The following is an 18,690-nucleotide window of genomic DNA, read 5'->3' as shown; positions in this document are numbered from 1 at the left end:
AAGCCAACCCCCAACAATGTGTCAAATTATTGCTTTTCTTAAGCATTTCGTAGTACAGAAGCAAGTGAAACCAGTAAGAGAAAGTTGTAAAATATATCAAAGCCCACACCTTAACTTCCAAAGCATAATTTGGAACTTTGCGAAAAATATCTCTTAAACTGCGCCTCACAAAAATATGAATTTCACGGCCTTCTCGTATCATTGGTTTCCCTAAAACGCCATTCACTCCAACGGCCATATTGATTTTAAATATCTGTAGCAGTACCCAATACCTTAGTTTCATGTTATATTCCATTAGGTCATACAAGAAAACAAATCCAAGAAAATACCTGTGCGTGAAGAATGTCAAGATGGACAGCTGATGGATCATCTACAGGTCCATGCCAACTAACTTCATTTGTCACACGCAAACAGCCTAGATCAAGTTGCAAGAAACTGCATCCATGATAGAACAACTATCAACAACACATGAAAACAAAAACGTACAAAAACAATCCAGCAGCACAAATATGTTTTGCTATGTCAGATAAGAACAGTAAGTTACATGGCTAATAAATGTGTGCAACTGAAGAAGTGCATGAAAAATTTTAAGACAAAGAGAAAGTTGCTAAAAATGATATTAAGAAAGAAAGACAGGCATCATTGATGGACACCGTTCGAATCTAACTTGAAGAATAACTCAACAAACAAATGGTAAAAGTTGTATATCTTTGTAATGCCACACGCCCAAAGAGGTATAACTGAGAAAGTGCATAAGTCATATAAATCAACCACAAAATAAAATGCAGAAGACAACGACAACTATAGTCTTTTGACACCTTTTAAAGACTTAGCTTAAATGGTAGCACAAGAGAATGCAAAAACCATGGTGAGCTCTTGAAACCTCGAAGGAAAGCTACAGTAACAATAGAACAAAAAAACAAAAGTCCCAAACGCCCAATAAAAAAACCAAATTACTAGTTCTGACTAAAGGAATTAATAAAACCAAAAGCTCAACTATTTAATTACTTGTAAAGAATAAGATGGTTGTAATGAAAGTAATGTTTATTACTTGAAGGTGTAAATAATACAATGACAACTACATCTATTTATACACAAACAAACCCTAGCTTTCAACCCATAAAAGGCCCATGGGCTTTAACCAACTACATGGGCTAAAACCCTAATTATAACTAAATACAACTAACACTCCTCCTCAAGTTGGAGCATGGATGTTAATCATGCCCAACTTGTTACAAATAAAATCTATCTGAGCTTTCCGGAGCGGTTTAGTTAGAATGTCTGCTAGCTGAAAATTTGTCTTCACGTGAACTGGTTGAATGGATGGAGGATCAGTTTGTGTGCCTACTACTCGATCTCTGATAAGGTGACAGTCGACCTCAATATGTTTTGTCCTCTCATGAAATACTTGATTCTTGGCTATGTGAATGGCTGATTGACTATCACAGTATAACCGCATCAAGTCATTAGAAACAACCCCGAGTTCTATGAGAAGACGACGTACCCATGTCATCTCTGATGTTACATCTGCCATGGCTCTATACTCCGATTCGGCACTCGACCGGGAAACCGTGTGTTGCTTCTTACTCTTCCATGATACAAGATTTCCTCCAACAAACACACAATATCCGGTGGTAGATCGTCGAGAAATCGGACAATCTGCCCAATCTGCATCTGAGAACCCTGATATCCGACCATCTCCTTCCGTGAAGGCACCCACACGACAATGACCCTGATCAGAGTATAATATACCCAAACCAGGTGAGGTCTTAAGATATATTAAGACACGAATGGCAGCATCCCAGTGACCGGTGTATGGCGCAGCCATAAATTGGCTCAGAACACTAACAGTAAAGGAGATATTCGGTCGTGTGACGGTTAAATAATTAAGTTTACCAACCAACCGTCTGTATCGCTCAAGATCTTTCATTGGATCTCCTTCCTTTGGGAGGAGTTTCTTTGTAGGAAGCATTGGGGTATCAACAGGTTTACAACCCAGTAAGCCACATTCAGTCAACATATCAAGGACATACTTTCGTTGGGAGAGAAGTATTCCTTGTGGAGAGCGAGAAACTTCTATGCCAAGGAAATACCTCAACCGACCTAAGTCGCTGACCTGAAACTGAGACTGAAGAAACTGCTTGAGTTCAGTGATCCCGACCTCGTCATCACCTGTGATTATAATGTCATCCACATAAACAACTACGATAATCCTCTTTCCTTTCTGGTGTCTAAAGAAGACAGAGTGATCGTAGGCACTCCGAGTCATCCCAAACTGTCCCATAACACTAGAGAATCGACCAAACCATGCCCTGGGAGACTGTTTAAGACCATATAGAGAACGACGTAGTCTGCAAACTTTCGAGGCCTCCTCCTCAACAACGAACCCTGGTGGCTGCTCCATATATACCTCCTCCTCAAGAACACCATTAAGAAAGGCGTTCTTGACATCAAGCTGGTGGAGCGGCCAATGATTAATGGCAGCAAGAGCAATACAAATACGGACAGATGGCATTTTAGCAACTGGCGAGAAGGTTTCATCATAATCAATGTCATATGCCTGAGAATACCCTTTTGCGACCAACCGAGCCTTCAAGCGGTGTAAGGAGCCGTCCGGGTGTAGTTTAACCGTAAACACCCAGCGACAACCAACAATACGCTTCCGTTTAGGAAGTGTTTCAAGATCCCATGTATGATTGGACTTTAGAGCCCCAATTTCGTCTTCCATAGCCTTTCGCCATCCTGGGTGAGCGAGAGCGCTCGTCACATTTTTGGGAATCAAGTAGGAATCAAGAGTAGTGGTGTACGCATGAGATTCAGGAGATAGGTGGGTGTAGGCAACATAGTCCTGAATTGGGTAACGAGTGCATTTCCGGGGTTCTTTGCGAAAAGAAATAGGTATATCGGGTAGTGGTGCACCAAGAGGATCATAAACGGGTGTATCAGGGGTAGCTTCTGGTAAAGGTGTCGGATTGGGTAAGGATGTATCAGTGAGAGGTGTAGATTGTTCGGATGCAGACGGAGGATCTGAGGGTATTTCGGGGTTGTGGCCTGAATGTGAATCAAGTGTCTCTGATATTTGACCCTTACCTCGCCTAGCATATGTGAAAAGCAGTGGCGGAGGTTCTGTCGGTGGGTCAGAATCAGCAGAGATTGGATCGGTAGAGGGAATCGACACAGGAATGGTGGGGAGGAAGGGAGATGTGGGTATATCGAGGTCGGGAAACGGGTCAGAAACAGGAGTGGAACACTCGGGAAAGTAAGGAGACTCGTGAAAAGTGACATCGGCACTAGTAAAGTATCGGTGAAGTGATGGGCTATAGCATCGATACCCTTTTTGAACCCGTGAGTAACCAAGAAAGACAACGAATGGCTCGGGGATCAAGTTTGATGGTTTTCGGACGATGGTCATGAACATAGGCGACACAACCAAATACTTTAGGTGCGAGAGGAAATGGATCATCGTTGGGAAATAGTACAGAAAACGGTGTTTTACCATGAAGAACGGTTGAGGGCATGCGGTTAATCAGATATGTGGCAGTGAGAACGGCATCTCCCCAAAAACGATGAGGAACACGTGATTGGATCATGATTGTGCGAGCAACATCCAATATGTGACGATTTTTGCGTTCGGACACACCATTTTGTTGAGATGTATAAGCACACGATGATTCATGAATAATGCCGTTGGTTTTTAAGTATGAAGAAAAGTCGGTGGAGAAATATTCTTTAGCATCATCAGATCGTAAAGTTTTAATGGTGGTGTTAAATTGGTTTTGAACATAAGCATTAAATTCTCGAAATATGAAAAATACCTCACTACGAGATTTCAACAAATAAACCCAAGTAGTGCGAGAATAGTCATCAATAAAGGTAATAAAATATTCAAAACCCAACGTAGATTTGATAGGGCAAGGACCCCATACATCAGAATGCAACAGTTCAAAACAAGAACTGACTCGATTGGGCACCCTAGGGGGATAGGGACGCCTGGTATGTTTACCAAGTTGACACGACTCACAATGAAAATTAAAAGACGAAAGTGGTAAATCTGGTCGCATTTGCCTCAGAACCGTTGTAGAGTGATGACCTAATCGACAGTGAGCCTCCCTGATAGCGGAATCACATAAGTTTGCTACAGGATGCGAAAACGGGGATATACGATAGAGACCTCCTGATTCAAAACCAGTACCAATTACCCGGTTTGTTCCTAGTTCATGAAAAACGCAGTGAGTTGGGTAAAAGGTCACAGAACAGTTGTTTTGTTTGGTAATCTGACTCACTAAACAAAGACTGGTAGGAAATTTAGGAACAAATAGGATAGAAGACAGTTTTAGGTCATCCGAGTTACTGATGGATCCTATGCCGAGAACGGGACATGAAGATCCATCGGCAAGACAGACTGGTGCATGGGAAACATTTTGAAGACTAGAGAAAATACCCCGATTACCAGACATGTGATGTGTGGCTCCAGAATCAATCACCCATGATGAGTCAAGACTAGAAGATTTACCTGGATGTGCCGAGTTGGTTTGAGGATGAGGCAGTTGCGAGGCAAGAAACCGTTGAATAAGATCATGCTCCTCCTTGGTAAATGTATACGTGTATTTATTGTCGCCCATAGTAATACACCGAACTGAAAATGGTAATCTTCTGATTGTGAACAGTAATTCTGAGATAAGAATGTGTTTAACCAGAAAACGAGTGCAGGTAGTGGCTGGAAACAGATTTTGGCAGCGGCAGACCGACAACGGTAGACAACAGCAAACAGAAAGTCGTCGGTTCGAAAAACTAACAGCACGGGGAGCTTCGGACAAGAAAAATAATAATTCTGAAAAAAAGGACGGTGGCTGGAAACAGGGTCACGCGCCGTCACGCGGTGGCGCGTGGGCGGCAGTGAGGACGGTGATCGGGCGGCGCGCAGCGGCTCGTGCGGCGGCGGCTGGCGACGGATTTTTGACAGATGATATTTCGGGGGTTTCTGGTTACGATGGTGGCGGCGGTGATGGTAAGGGGTGTCTGGAAAAAAGATTCCGTGATAGGGCAGCAGGTTCAACGAGACCGGAGCTCGTTTCAGATCTGATGGCTGTTGATCAGATTCAGGTTCGGGTCAGACGGCTAGGGTTTGGATCGAGAGCCGTAGCTCTAATACCATGTAAAGAATAAGATGGTTATAATGAAAGTAATGTTTATTACTTGAAGGTGTAAATAATACAATGACAACTACATCTATTTATACACAAACAAACCCTAGCTTTCAACCCATAAAAGGCCCATGGGCTTTAACCAACTACATGGGCTAAAACCCTAATTATAACTAAATACAACTAACATTACTGACTACTGATTCCATTTTTAAAAGAGATACAAGAAGATTATGTAATATGACACAGCATATTAAAGCTTTTCGTAAACTAGTGTATTTGCTAGTAGGGAAAACAAGCAAGAAAAAAGAGAGGGCAGAATCACAATGTTCGCCAAACACAATACAGATAGTTCTTTGACACCACTAGATTTAAAAAGGTTTAAGATATTGAAATCAATAGGGGAGAGGATGAACAAACAACAGTTGAAAAAGTACTAACTCTTTGCTGGAGGAATTACGAGGTACTACAATTATCGGGGTCTCTAAAGAGAGGTCCAACTTCAGTGCAGCAGAGCCATCCATCTCATACTTCTGAATCAACCATTCAAAACCTCCAACTTTGTCCACAAACTTGATCGCTTCTTCTGTATTGGGAGCTGCCAGGCCCACAAAATATGCAGAGATCTGCAACATGAATTTCGTTATGGATATACAATATGAACACATAGTACTTGACTACAAAGCCTAAAAAGAAGCCATCTATGACGGATATCGAATGGCACTGAGGTCTAGCAACCATCAATGTCATGAAAATCAAGATCTATGTCAAAAAAAATCCTGCATAGCGACTAAAGAGCCTAGTCATTTAAATGAGATGAACAGAGTAAGTCCAAACTAACCTCTTGAATGAACCTGTTGAGAAAAACAATACGAACAGCAGAAAGCTTGCCACTCAAGCTATAATTATATCCTTCATAGTCATCATCATCAGGACTGTAGGACTTGAATTTAAACTGAAATATATAGATAGATCAAGGTACACTAACAAAAATCAGTAAACTTAGTATATATAACATCAACTAGAAAAGGCTATACCTGAATGAGAGAATCGGCCCCCAGATCACGTATGTCACAAAACCATCCCCAACAATGATCTGTACCCAGTGAAAGATCACAGAACCTAAAGTTCCCTAGTGTACCTTCAACAGATATAGAACCAGGGTGAACCTAAGACAATAAGCATTAGTTGACCCATGGATTATTTTTTCTACAGAAAGAGCAAATGCTCCCCTAATGAACAGAAATTCACCTTAAGATCCAAAACAAAGCTTTCTTGCACAAGCATTGCAAGCTGAGAGCCATCCTCTTTGTTAAGAAAGACAGTGACACTGTCAACATTCATGTTCAAGGAAAATACAACTCGAACTTTCCCATGTCCCAATAATCCTTTGACTTCAGCTTCTTCACCCTTGTCTTTCTGCGCCTCATTATTTGATGCCCCGCTTGCATTGCCAAGATCAATTCCCAGACTAATCAAAGCAACAATAGTGGGGCGGTGGCAGAAAAATTCCAACTTCGACATGCGGATGCTCATCTGGAAGCAATAAAGAAACTCATTGATGATAGAATTCTACATTATTTTCATTAATAAGTGCCTTGATCGTTTACCTGAGTATCTATACCATCATAATCAGGAGACTGGGGAGTCCGTCTCACAAAGGTTAGTGATACGAAATCAGAGTCATCAATGCCTTCTGCCTCAAAAAATATATCTCCAGAATTACCTCTTGCTTTTCCAATATCATTCAAAGCTTCAGCAGCATCAGGCAATGGCGTGAAATCTGTCAAGGCATCAGTGAAGGTATCATCCTCCTCGGTCATGCTTTCCACCTGAGGATTTCCAATACTTGTAGGATCAAGAGACTGGTACTTCTCCACAACAGAGCAAGCTAAATACTTTGGGCCCGTTGATGAATTCTGAAGTTCATCTTTAATTTTCAACAGGTGCAAATTCGTCCTCACTGTTAGATCCCCTTCATAAGACGCAACATACACCTGCAGTATATAGTAGCCACAAATCACCATACATGCACTAAAAATGGTTGTAAAATCGCGCCTAGGCGCCGAGTACTCAACGAGTAATCCCCAAGTAATCCCCACCTAGGCCGAGTTCTCAGTGAGTCATCGCCGAGTACTCTCCAACTAAGGCCGAGTACTCAACGACTAAAGCCAAGTACTCCCAACTCCCCAGCCGGCCGCCTAGGCCGAGTTCTGGTGGTCAAATTCTATATGCATGCCTAACCCCCACATCAGACTGGTTGAACTAATTTTAAGTTTCTAGTTATTTGCCAAAATCACACTAAAGAAAGGGAAAAGGAATATTGCAACTGCTATATTTCACTTTCAACTTATAATTTCAAGTCCATAACACGAGAGGCAAGTTTGGTGGTTTGTAAACTAGGTACAGCATACCCTCCCCAGACCCTACCAGTAGCTTTGCTATTTGCAGGATTTACTGGTACGGTTGTTGTATAACACGAGAGGCATACGAACCTTTCCTCCAACAGCAATAACCTCAATAATCTGAACCTCCACAGTATCATCGTGCACCTCTGTTCCCACCTGCAAGATTGACCAGTATTTGTACACAACAATTTTAAGATTATATTAGAAAACGGGAATAAAATGCCATAGTACCTATTGAGCATTTAGTATAATATGAAAACATCTAACCTTCCCATATATTAGTAACTTCGTTTCCACCAAAGTTCCATTGACAATGATATCAGCTATCTTCGTATTAGTAGAGCGAGGTTCATTTAGTTCTGCAATAGCATCACTTTCCATTCCAAGTATATCAACTGATGAAGTAGCCTATATCATGTGCATGAAAAAATCATAGCTTCTATCAAAACCAGATGCTAACAAACTAATCAACTATACTAAGAATGCAGTATCATACAGAGGCTCGGTAGGTTGCTTGTACAAGTCCTCTAATCCAACTAGCCTTCTCCTTCTCATTCTGGAACTTGACAACCAACGTACTAGAACACTCTAAAGCCTTCAAAAGGTGGCACACAGACATAATATAAGATTAGCATCACACTCATAAAGTTATTGTGTATACAAAGGTCATTTACCTTCTGGATGTCCATGCCTCTAATACACACAGCAATACAAGAAGAAGAACCACCAATATTGTTTGAAGGTACTTCATATACTTGCTTACCAGCCATGCTGCAGCATGCAGTTTAGAAACAATATTAGTCCACACTCTATAAGAAAACACACATTAAAGATGATGAAATGTAAGTTATATCCTTATTTGGCTAAAAAGAAAAAAAGGGGGGGGTGGCTGCAGCAATGCTCGAAACTCAAAAGATAGAAGAAAAACATGTGCACCTGATATACCGCTGATAGTTCTGGGATGTAGAAGATTCCAACAAATAAAGATACAGCCCAGACAAAATAAGATACGAGGGCTGCCATGAAGCAACTGAATAGCCAATCCCCTGAGTCAAACAGTAGTAAGTACATATATATTTGTATGCATCAGCTTGACAAACATATATCAGTTTCCGAAAGAAAAATAAAAGGCATACCCTCCAAACAAGTATTTGAGCCTCAGTTGCAAGATCAATGGAACTCCATGGGGCATGTTCAGCTTTATAATCTTCTACAAGCTTTGTGCCACTTTCTATAGTACCAGACAGTATGTCCAAGAGTTCCATAATCCGGCTGACTCTAGACGGTGAAAGGTGAATAGCAAGTGTAGGAACTTGGACTGAGACACGTCTTGACGGATGGCTTGGATGAGGTACTTTAATCTTCAGTTAGAAAAAGAAGTTTATAAGACAGTGGGGTATTTCACTAGTAAAAATTGAGAATCAATGAGATTGAGGTAATTGTACCTGATTAACTATAACAACAATCCCACACCTATCAACAAGAGAATATGTATGACGCGCAGGATATGCTGAAAGCTGACTACTATGACTTGGAGATTCCAGGTCACATGTCCCAATGTGAGAACTACCATCAGTAAAGAAAGCAGCTATATCCCTTCCAGATATACAAAAACGAGAATACAAATTTTGTCCTTGATTATCATGATGGCCCTCCTGCAACCCAAAAAAAATGTTATTTCAAGTGACATTGAAAATATACAATATATGTAGTAACATACCTCTGTTCGCAATGTAAAATTACCAAAGTCCAAAAGAAAATGACTATCATATTCTTCTGATGAGACACTTGTTCTTATAGGAATTCTAATTTTTGGAGCATCAAGATCAATATCAAGGGCAAATCTGCGAAAATGAGGGCATGATACAATTAATAACTACTACCATTTTACATAACAAATGGATAGAGCACGGAAGATTCTAAGGAGCAGTTATTTTAAGTCTTAAAAGATGCCATGGACCATGCTACTTTAAAGCTTGTGCAGTGCCATTACTGAAAAGGACATTCATGAAAGGGAGAAAAACGGTGTATGGAACATCATAGGCACTGACTTTATAGAATTACATCTACTTGAGTTTCAAAACCACATACAATCCAAGCCACATAAGTCCATATCAATTGGTCTTTGGCCAGTCCATTTATGGAAACTGATTTTCTTTGTAATCCTTGTCTCATTGTAATATGGTCTACGTTGCTGCCTAATACTTCTGAAAACATTTGTTATTGAAAGGCAAGAGTATTTCTTAATACATTTCTTAGTTATTTATTAAAAGTTGATTTTGGTAAATTTAACAAATGAAGAACTTGCTAGTTACTCGCTTGAATATCATTCCATGTTCTCAAGTATACTTCATCTCACATGAGAATTAGCTAAAATATTAGAATTGCAGAGTGGCTTTGACCATGCATTTCATCAGTGGCCTAAAAGTTTAGATATCATAACTAGAATTGCAGAGTGGCTTTAGCAATTAAGTATGTCCAAATTAAACATAGAAAATTGCAAATGAGGACTGATCCAATCATCTGTAAACATGATGCCTTGAGTTTCTTAGTGATAGAATGCCTAAAAGATGTTTGCTTTCCAAAAGTGATGCTATGGAAGGACCAAGCAGAAACACAACACATGAAAAACAGAGCCACTGATGGTGTCAACTACTAGAGCAACGACTACGACCAAGCAAGAGAAACTATGTGTGTAGTGCATTTACAAATTAAATAAGCCCATTGAAATCAGTTTATCGTAACTGAATGAGACAGATTAATAACATGATGCTGTGAGATAAACAAAGATGGGAAGAATTTATCCTCATAAAAGTACAAATGAAATAAGTGCAAACCTGCTTTGTTCCTCCAACACTGTTTGAAATTGCTCATAAGCTCGACTAGTCGCCTGTTCTATTGTATTCTGTAATTGTTTAAAAACTTATAAGACTTTAATTTCTCAAGGATATAGCTAATAGATTTTGGAGATCACCTAAGTGTACCTGCAAAGCAGTTGCTGTTTCAAAAGCAACTGTAGGGCTAACAGAATTGCTCCTCTTAAGAAATTCCAGAAAGCGGTTATAACTTTCCATCAAGACCTATACATCAGTTGCAATAATATAAAATTTTAGCAACCCTCAACTTCATGCATCAAACATCTAGTGCCAGTTAACTATAAGACGGTGATGTTTATTGCGCAAGTTCAACAATAATATAAAGCTAAAATATGGCCCGCGTGATTCAAGAAATAAAAATCATTATATGATAGTTATGTCTTCTAGAAAAGTTTTAAAGCCAGTGAAAAGACCAATATGATTGCAGACAAAGGTAATTTTATCTTTTACGGTTTACTACATACAAATTATATTATATTAATATACAAAATTAAATAAAAAATAATCACCGTGAAATGGCAAGAAGATATTGTTGCTGAAAGCCTCCAATCTAGATTCTCTCCAACAGGTGAATATACGAAACTAGCACCCAATGCATTCGCCTTCTGTTGACTGGAGACACTCTGCAAATGGAAGATCATTTCACAAAATAAAAAGAAGAATTAGAAAGATGATGCATATGCATTCATCCTCACATGAAAACTTATAAAAAAAAGTACATGATTTGCATAAATGAAGATAAGAGGGGAAAGTTAAATTTAATATTTATAGTAGTGCGATGTCGGTGTATGAAAACAGTCAGCAATCATACACTAGTCAAGAAATTCTCGTTGATTAGAAATTTCGTGCTGACCCAGAAACATACACTAAAGAATGAGTGACAGCTAAAGTTTCCCAAAAGAGTAATAAGAAGAGGATGACAAATTTTGTCCTTTGAACATAGCAAATTTATGGATCGGGTCCTTTAAAAAGTATGATTTCACTCGTCCTTTTAATGACAAAATGTCTCCCCTTTAGTCCTTTAAATGACAAAATGTTTCAAAAAGGTTGGAGTTTGGAAAGTATATCACTGAGCAACAGTAGCCGGAGGCATATCAGTGGGGTGGAAGAACACTGCCGTCAAAATGAGAACATGTCAAGAGGTGGATTACAAGGGTCTAGCAATGCTGCCTCAAAAATCGGGTTTAATTTGAGCATCTAGTATGTATGGGCCGAAAGTCACAAGACCCAAAAATATTTTCGTGCTTCTAAGTTTTAGGTCGGCAATCCGGGTCAGGCCGGGTCAAACTATAATTCCTAACCTCAGGCCTCAACAGACAGCGACAGTGCCCAATCAATCGATTAATCGATTTCACACCCAAACGATTTCATCGATTCACCTGAGCTCAAGTTCTGACTTTTATGCCGAACCTCACAAGTCAGTAAGTCACACAGCAGCCAGCGCATAATGAAAACTTGTGTTCAATCATCGGCCAGATGGTAGGGTTGGATTTTGGGTTTAATGTTTTTTGTTTGTTTGTTTAAAATTTATTTGGGCTTGGGCTTGGGCTTGGGCTTGGGCTTGGGCTTGGGCTTATTTCTTAGCCTTTCTTCATCTATATGTTTATTTCATAAACGATTTCTCGTTTTTTGGCTTTAAACAAACTTTCTTTTTAAAAATTTCAAGGCTGGCTCGGACTCAAATAGTATGGTTGTGCCGGATATTGTCGTCGGATTTGGTGGTTGCAAATGGTGGCAATGGTGGCTGAAGTGGTGGTCGTGTGGTGGTTGAAAAGTGGAAGGGTCTTGTTAGTGGAGATGTAGATGAAAAATCTGATGATAATTGTGGATGGACCAACAATAATTTGATAGTTGTTTTTAATTATGTAATTACCATTTTACCCTGACATGTCTTAGACATGTTTCAACTTAACTGAGAAAATGGATGGCCGTTAGTGTAAAGGACTAAAAGCAAGACATTTTGTCATTTAAAGGACAGCGCCACTGCGAGTGAAAGTAAACTTTTCAAAGGACCCGATCCATTAATTGACTAATTTTAAAGAACAAAATTTGTAATTTTGTCGAATAAGAAACAAAAAATGCTCTACAAAATCCAAATTGAATTGAGCTAAAGAAAACGTTGGTATTCAAAAACAAACCTCACAAAGTGAACCTTCAGGGGCAGACAATCCATAGAACTTCAATGTCACGTCACAATAAATGCCTTTATGTTTAAACTTTGCTGAGACTTGAAGTTGTTCAAATCTACCACATCCAATTTCAGTTCCGTTTATATTAATAATCCTCGCAGCAGCTTGACGAATGGACACAATCACCATTCGCTGTGTCATATTTTGCAAGTCTTTTCCAGACTGTGATGTCAAGTCCTCATCTTGCTGGAAACTCAACAGATTATTCAGTGACTGCCATTCTTCTTTACTCAATCCGTCCACGACAGTTTGGGATCCCTCCGGAGCATCTTGCTCTAAGGTACCAGTTGGAGCAGAAAGCCTGAATTCAAGGAAAGAGTGTGTTACCATTGCTAACTAGTTCACAATGTACTACTATAGATTATCATTAAAAAAACAGCTGCAAACATTATGACAAAAAAGAGGGAAGTGAAGAAGACACTTCCAGACATAGAAACATTAACCCACCACCCAAATGAAAACCAACTATTCTGTTTAAGCATCCTCTGCTCAGCTTTTTCCTTTGATTTTACAGATTCAACTTTTGCATGTGCAAGGAACCTGAAAGATAAACAAAAATTATCCAAAACGATCACAATTAGAAAGAGCATGTGCAAGTAATCATAAGACCAGGAAAAAGGGTGTATGTGATTGAATCAAGGTCCTACCACGTACCATGTTACAAGTAATAACAAGTTTCCATGCGACTAGACTAGACTAGAAGGTGCTAACTGATGCAATCTAAAAAGGATAACTAATATTCAAGAATAATGTTTCAAAAAAGCTATAAAAAAAACTCCTAGAGGTTTGGTTCATTTCATTCACTAATCACACAATTTCAAACTATTAAATATACACATATTTACGGAATAACCGTGTGAGATGGCATGGAACGCAATACTAAAGCCATTGACAGCATAGCAACCAGGAGACATACCTCCATAGAAGAATTACTTTTGGATCAAGATCTCTCTCAATACTTCTAATTTCAGAATTATCGAAATCTGGCATCTCCTGCAGTGAACAAACATAGAGCTGGATATATCTTCTACGAAGAAGACTGAAGCGTTGAATTTGGGCCCAAGATAACCTATAGCTGAATTTAACAAGCATAAACACACTATTAGCATCAAACATACAGCAAGCGGATCATTTAACAAGCATTTAATGCTAGAATAATATAAACCATTTTTTTCTAAAATTAAAGGTCAAAATCATCTATCAATCTTCAAATCATATATGTTACCACATTTTCTTCTGCTGCAATAGAGCTTGAACAGCATAATTCCACCACAGTTTTGGATTCTCAGTAACCGACACCACAGGCCTCAAATGTGACACCTCAACATAAGACTTGTATCTTGATATGACCTCAAGGAGTCGAATCCAGTCATAATACTGAGCCTGTAAAACATTTTATACTCGATCACACGTAATACTTTGTCTGATAAACATGGAGGAGAAAACCAGGGAGAAAGATGATTCGAAGAGGGTTGCCCTCATAGAAATTAATGGCAAGAAGTGATTGCATAACCAAAATTTTAGATAGCAATTTATAGCAATGGGCAATGATGTATCATGCGGACAATAGATTTTTTTTGGTTAAGCAGAATAGTGCCAAATGGAAGTTCTGCTAGTGGAAATGCCTCCTACATGTTCTAAATGACATATACGACCCACTTCTTCAAATGCAATTTGAAAAGAAAAAATCAAAAGCAAGAAAGAAATTGCACTCACAGGATTCATTTAATAGGAAACACACGTAAGAAAATGAGTTTTTCAGGACAAAAAAACTAGAAAGACCATGCACAACTCCATAAGAAAGTCAAGTACTGTTACCTCTGTTAGTGTCAAAGAAACGTCACCAAGGGTAAGATGGGCCGCCTCAAAAGGCATTTCTGGATCAGTTCTCTCAGATTTCCCCAGACGGTGATACTTAAGAACACCATTGATTGGTGAAACTAAATAATTGCGATCTCGAGCCCATTCAGAAATTCCATGACCCTCGGCAGGTTCATTTATTCCATCTTCAAATATCTAACATTCGTTAAAAACAAAGTTTTAGAAATCTAGCATATGCCAAGGTAGAGGTACTTCCGTTACTACCATCTAACATACAAAGAGTTATATCATATTTCTTAAAACGTGTGGAGCCCACTGATGGCAAAGTTTAAGGACCATACCTCAACCCAATCCTTAGGACTGAGATCTTCCCATTTTTTATCCATGTTCCAAGGAGGTCGGTTGGAATCATGATACATAGCCAGCCTTTCAAGATGCAATGACTACAGGAAAAAGAAAAAAAAAACAAAAGTTAAGATGTCAGGAAAGGATTGGCATTTATAGTTCTGCATTAAAAAGCAAAATCTAACATGACCAGGACATAAACAGATCCAGAGTTAAGAACTGCTTTTAGGTTCCTATATATGTGTCAATAACTGCAAATTTCTACCCTTACATGGAAGAAAACGTGTGAAAAGCGACAACACAATAATGGTCATTAACATTAAAGCCACTAGCATCAGAATTGCAAATATCCAACAGTGATCAGATGTAAATACACAGTACCAAGCAGATCTGCTAATCACTCTGCAATATAAAGCATTTCCTTAAGTTCTAGCTTTCTTATCACAGCCCTAAACACATGTTCAATAGGAATGAAAGGTGAGTCAAATTGCTATAACTAGCAGTACCATAGTGGAGGATACCTACGCGGTTAGGAAGACTATCTTTGTTACTTTATTTATGCATTTTCCTGCTGGTAACTTTGACTACCAGTTCACTTTCACTTAATTGAAACATTGACGTATGTAAGATTTAAACTAATGCTAATACACATGTTCAATAGGAATGAAAGGTGAGTCAAATTGCTATAACTAGCAGTACCATAGTGGAGGATACCTACGCGGTTAGGAAGACTATCTTTGTTACTTTATTTATGCATTTTCCTGCTGGTAACTTTGACTACCAGTTCACTTTCACTTAATTGAAACATTGACGTATGTAAGATTTAAACTAATGCTAATGCATATCCAACTTACAACATGATATATTTGGTCCAGGTAAAAGATAATGATAGAATCAAGAATCTAGACTCAAACAAACGATTCAATTACTAAAACATAATAACCCAATTCGATATGGGAGGTCTCCGATTACCCAATTCGAGATGGGAAGACTCCGATACAAGGTTAAAGAAAACCTAATATTTAGATAGTAATAATAAACATTGACATCCTCCTCACTATAACAAAAGATATAAATAAGCGATACTAGTAGAATAATAACCTGCCTTAAACTTTAGCTACCCTTTATTAATAGAGTAATAACCGGTCCTAAATTTCAGCTACTCATTAACCCACTATCCCCTCTTTTAATAACTGATTTGACCAACCGTATCAGATAAATACCACTAAAGTCAAAGTCTGAAGCTCATACTGCAAATATAAACCCATTTATTCATTGAAAAGTAACCAAAATTCAACAAGGTCATGCTTATACATCACCTACTTGGCTGTCATTTAAAACTAATAAGAAAAACTTTCCAAAGAGATGTGTTAAGAAAAGATATACTAAATTAATATTAGATAAGATACGGGCACCACAAGTTGGCTGACAAAGATTTAAAGCAAGTTGTCAGACAGTATTTCAAGTTGCATTTGTCTAATCCATTTCCTTCCCTATATATAACATATGTGCATGTAAAGAGAAAAGAGATGAGTTAACGAGAAAAATGTATTCTTATATCTCCTTCGTTTAACGGACCAATGGGGCTTTCACCCCACTGGTCTCGTATTCTCATGCTCGTTAATCTATGAAATCAGTTTCTGGTTATGAGATTTGTTGGGTAAAATCAGTTTCATATTGGTCTTTATTGTAGCACAAATCTGAGTTCTTGTGAGTACCCAATCATGTGTTCAAGAACACCTGGTGTACACCAAATTTGAAAATCTTTTTAGAGCCACTTTTGCATCTCACCTCCACCACCATCGTCATCGCTGCCCCTCGAATTGGTAACCCCAAAAAACGTGCCGAAATAACGCGGCAATGCGCCGCCATCTGTCTTCCTTTGTCGCCATAGTGTGCTTCCAATCACTTCCGTGTACTCTGATTTTGATTTTGAGCATTTCGGTTCTGCATAAGATTTCTGGCTAGATTTGTGTTCCGATAATCAGATTTTTGAAACCTAGAATATTTTCTAAGTACATCAGATTTTTTACTCTGAACATCAGATTCCTAATCCACTGTTAGTCTATACTAGATTTCTGATTCTGTTCTAATCTGTTGCTGGTTCGCATATGGTCCGACTGCTGGTCCTCGTTGCTGGTCAACATCTGAGTTGACTTCTATAAAAAAAAGTCTGATTTCACTTTTGTTCTGACTTTCTGGATCTGAATTCCCGTTTGTTAAGATGTTTTTTTTCTTTCTGACAATGATCCTTGTACATACCATTTGATCTTTATCCAGATTCTCTGGCCAAGTCCAGACTTTCTGGTCCATTAATTTCCAGTTAAACTCCAGCTCTCTGGTCCGTTAATTTAAATTAAATTACAAATTTTCTGGTCTGTTATTTTTTAATTTCTGATTAAATTCTGGTTTCACTTCTGGTTTTGAAGTTCTGGTTGACTTCTAGTTAATTCCTGGTCTGACCTTACTTGACCAATTTGTGTGTGTTAATCTGTGATATCAGTTTCTGTTATGTGATATCAGTTTATGGTGTCTGGTAAAGTGACACAAAGGCCAAACAGTACTTCAATATACTCGAGTTTAGATGAGACTATAAACAGAGCTAGCAAACACCCAACAGACCAAAAAACTAACAAGCTCTAAGTTACGATTATGTTCTAGTGAAAACAGCACTTAAAAGAATGATAAACTGACCTTTCGCAATTTATCTAGAGCACCACTGGTGTCGAATGTTTCATTCCCCTTCTCATCCACTGTAAAAGCAGCAAGCTTTGCCAGAGTAACACCAACAGCAAAAGGATGTCCTGGATTGCTGAACATCCAAATCTTTTTCTAATCAAAACAAACATGGGACAAAAAAGGTTTCATTAAATTCAACATATGGACGTACACCAACCTGATAGAATCCTCATATCTGATATGGACATTTCCAATCGAGATCTTCAGATTTCCTATAATTGTACCAATCAAAGAACCCAACCACGAATTTCCAACAGCTGACTGAAAAAAAAACAAAAAATGTCATCCTCAAGAAACAACAGAAGCAATGCCGGCATTTACTGTGCGGTGAAGGTATTTCTTGTACTTCACATATAGAGAGAGAAAGAGAGGGAGAGTTTGAAAGATAGATGTGTGTGTGTGTAAAGAAAGAGAAGGGTTGTGAAAGAAATTATCAAGCTACTAATGTAAAGAAGCTAGCTGTTGCAAGATATAGTTAATAATGCACTGTCACGAATAAAACTTATGCACATACGTTTCCGAGCTTTGATTTTGATATAGCATCAAGAGTTGCTGACTCGGCTTCCTGCAACACAGTAATCATTCAGCAAAAAAATCTTTTAGAAAGTGCTCAGAGTTCACAAGAAATAAGTATACAAACTTAAGTCACACGGAAGTAAGCTAGAGACAACATAGACATAAGCAATCTCAAGAAAGAAAAGCAATATACTACCTCAATCTGTTGAAGTTTCGCTTCAAATATCTTTTCACGCTCCTCAGGCTGCAAAATATAAAAATAAATACTCAAAAAGTTAACATTGCAAGCATAGAAAACATGTTTCTTACCGTAAGAGACCTTCCATCAGAAGCAGGATGAGCAAGAATGAACACACGATCTATAAGAACTATCACAGGCTCTTTGCCAAGACCTTTCCAAGGAACCTGTTTTTGTGTTGAAGCAATAGAAACCGATAAACTTATCAGAACTTGTACTGATGATATGCAATCAGTAAAACTAGGCTTTCGTTTCTGGCATATCAGTAAAAATTAGGCTTTTGTTCTGTTAGGTATCCATTCTATGTTCCCTTGTGTGCTCTTTGATCCTATGATAAAATATATAGATAAATTTCTGCATCTCTAATTACATAAAAGCAGAGTCAATGCTACTGGTTCACTTGCAGGACAAGGC

The 18,690-nt window shown here is 38.6% G+C and overlaps 1 protein-coding gene across 1 annotated transcript in view; it reads right to left on the bottom strand.

Moving 5' to 3' along the window:
• The window catches only part of LOC143598077 (uncharacterized), a 30,601-nt gene extending 12,864 nt beyond the window's left edge, over positions 1–17,737 (bottom strand). The window contains exons 1-26 of the mRNA XM_077076393.1: positions 17,680–17,737; positions 17,478–17,595; positions 14,780–14,881; positions 14,436–14,633; positions 13,843–14,000; positions 13,534–13,692; positions 13,065–13,157; positions 12,567–12,918; positions 10,938–11,051; positions 10,537–10,632; positions 10,390–10,457; positions 9,273–9,396; positions 8,998–9,207; positions 8,689–8,913; positions 8,489–8,598; positions 8,227–8,323; positions 8,049–8,147; positions 7,820–7,960; positions 7,640–7,708; positions 6,755–7,141; positions 6,396–6,680; positions 6,182–6,313; positions 5,986–6,099; positions 5,586–5,770; positions 330–435; positions 110–253 (exon numbers count right to left, since the gene is read on the bottom strand). Of these exons, the coding sequence (XP_076932508.1) occupies positions 110–253; positions 330–435; positions 5,586–5,770; positions 5,986–6,099; positions 6,182–6,313; positions 6,396–6,680; positions 6,755–7,141; positions 7,640–7,708; positions 7,820–7,960; positions 8,049–8,147; positions 8,227–8,323; positions 8,489–8,598; positions 8,689–8,913; positions 8,998–9,207; positions 9,273–9,396; positions 10,390–10,457; positions 10,537–10,632; positions 10,938–11,051; positions 12,567–12,918; positions 13,065–13,157; positions 13,534–13,692; positions 13,843–14,000; positions 14,436–14,633; positions 14,780–14,857 (3,744 nt within the window). The 5' untranslated portion in view covers positions 14,858–14,881; positions 17,478–17,595; positions 17,680–17,737. The remainder of the gene's footprint in view (positions 1–109; positions 254–329; positions 436–5,585; positions 5,771–5,985; positions 6,100–6,181; positions 6,314–6,395; positions 6,681–6,754; positions 7,142–7,639; positions 7,709–7,819; positions 7,961–8,048; positions 8,148–8,226; positions 8,324–8,488; positions 8,599–8,688; positions 8,914–8,997; positions 9,208–9,272; positions 9,397–10,389; positions 10,458–10,536; positions 10,633–10,937; positions 11,052–12,566; positions 12,919–13,064; positions 13,158–13,533; positions 13,693–13,842; positions 14,001–14,435; positions 14,634–14,779; positions 14,882–17,477; positions 17,596–17,679) is intronic.
• Between the last annotated feature and the right edge of the window lie 953 nt (positions 17,738–18,690).

This window comes from Bidens hawaiensis, unplaced genomic scaffold, assembly GCF_021521415.1.
Source record: "Bidens hawaiensis isolate Kalapana, Puna unplaced genomic scaffold, B.hawaiensis_p1.1 tig00049616_1, whole genome shotgun sequence".
Classification (NCBI taxonomy): domain Eukaryota; kingdom Viridiplantae; phylum Streptophyta; class Magnoliopsida; order Asterales; family Asteraceae; genus Bidens; species Bidens hawaiensis.
This window is presented reverse-complemented; position numbering and strand designations above follow the sequence as displayed.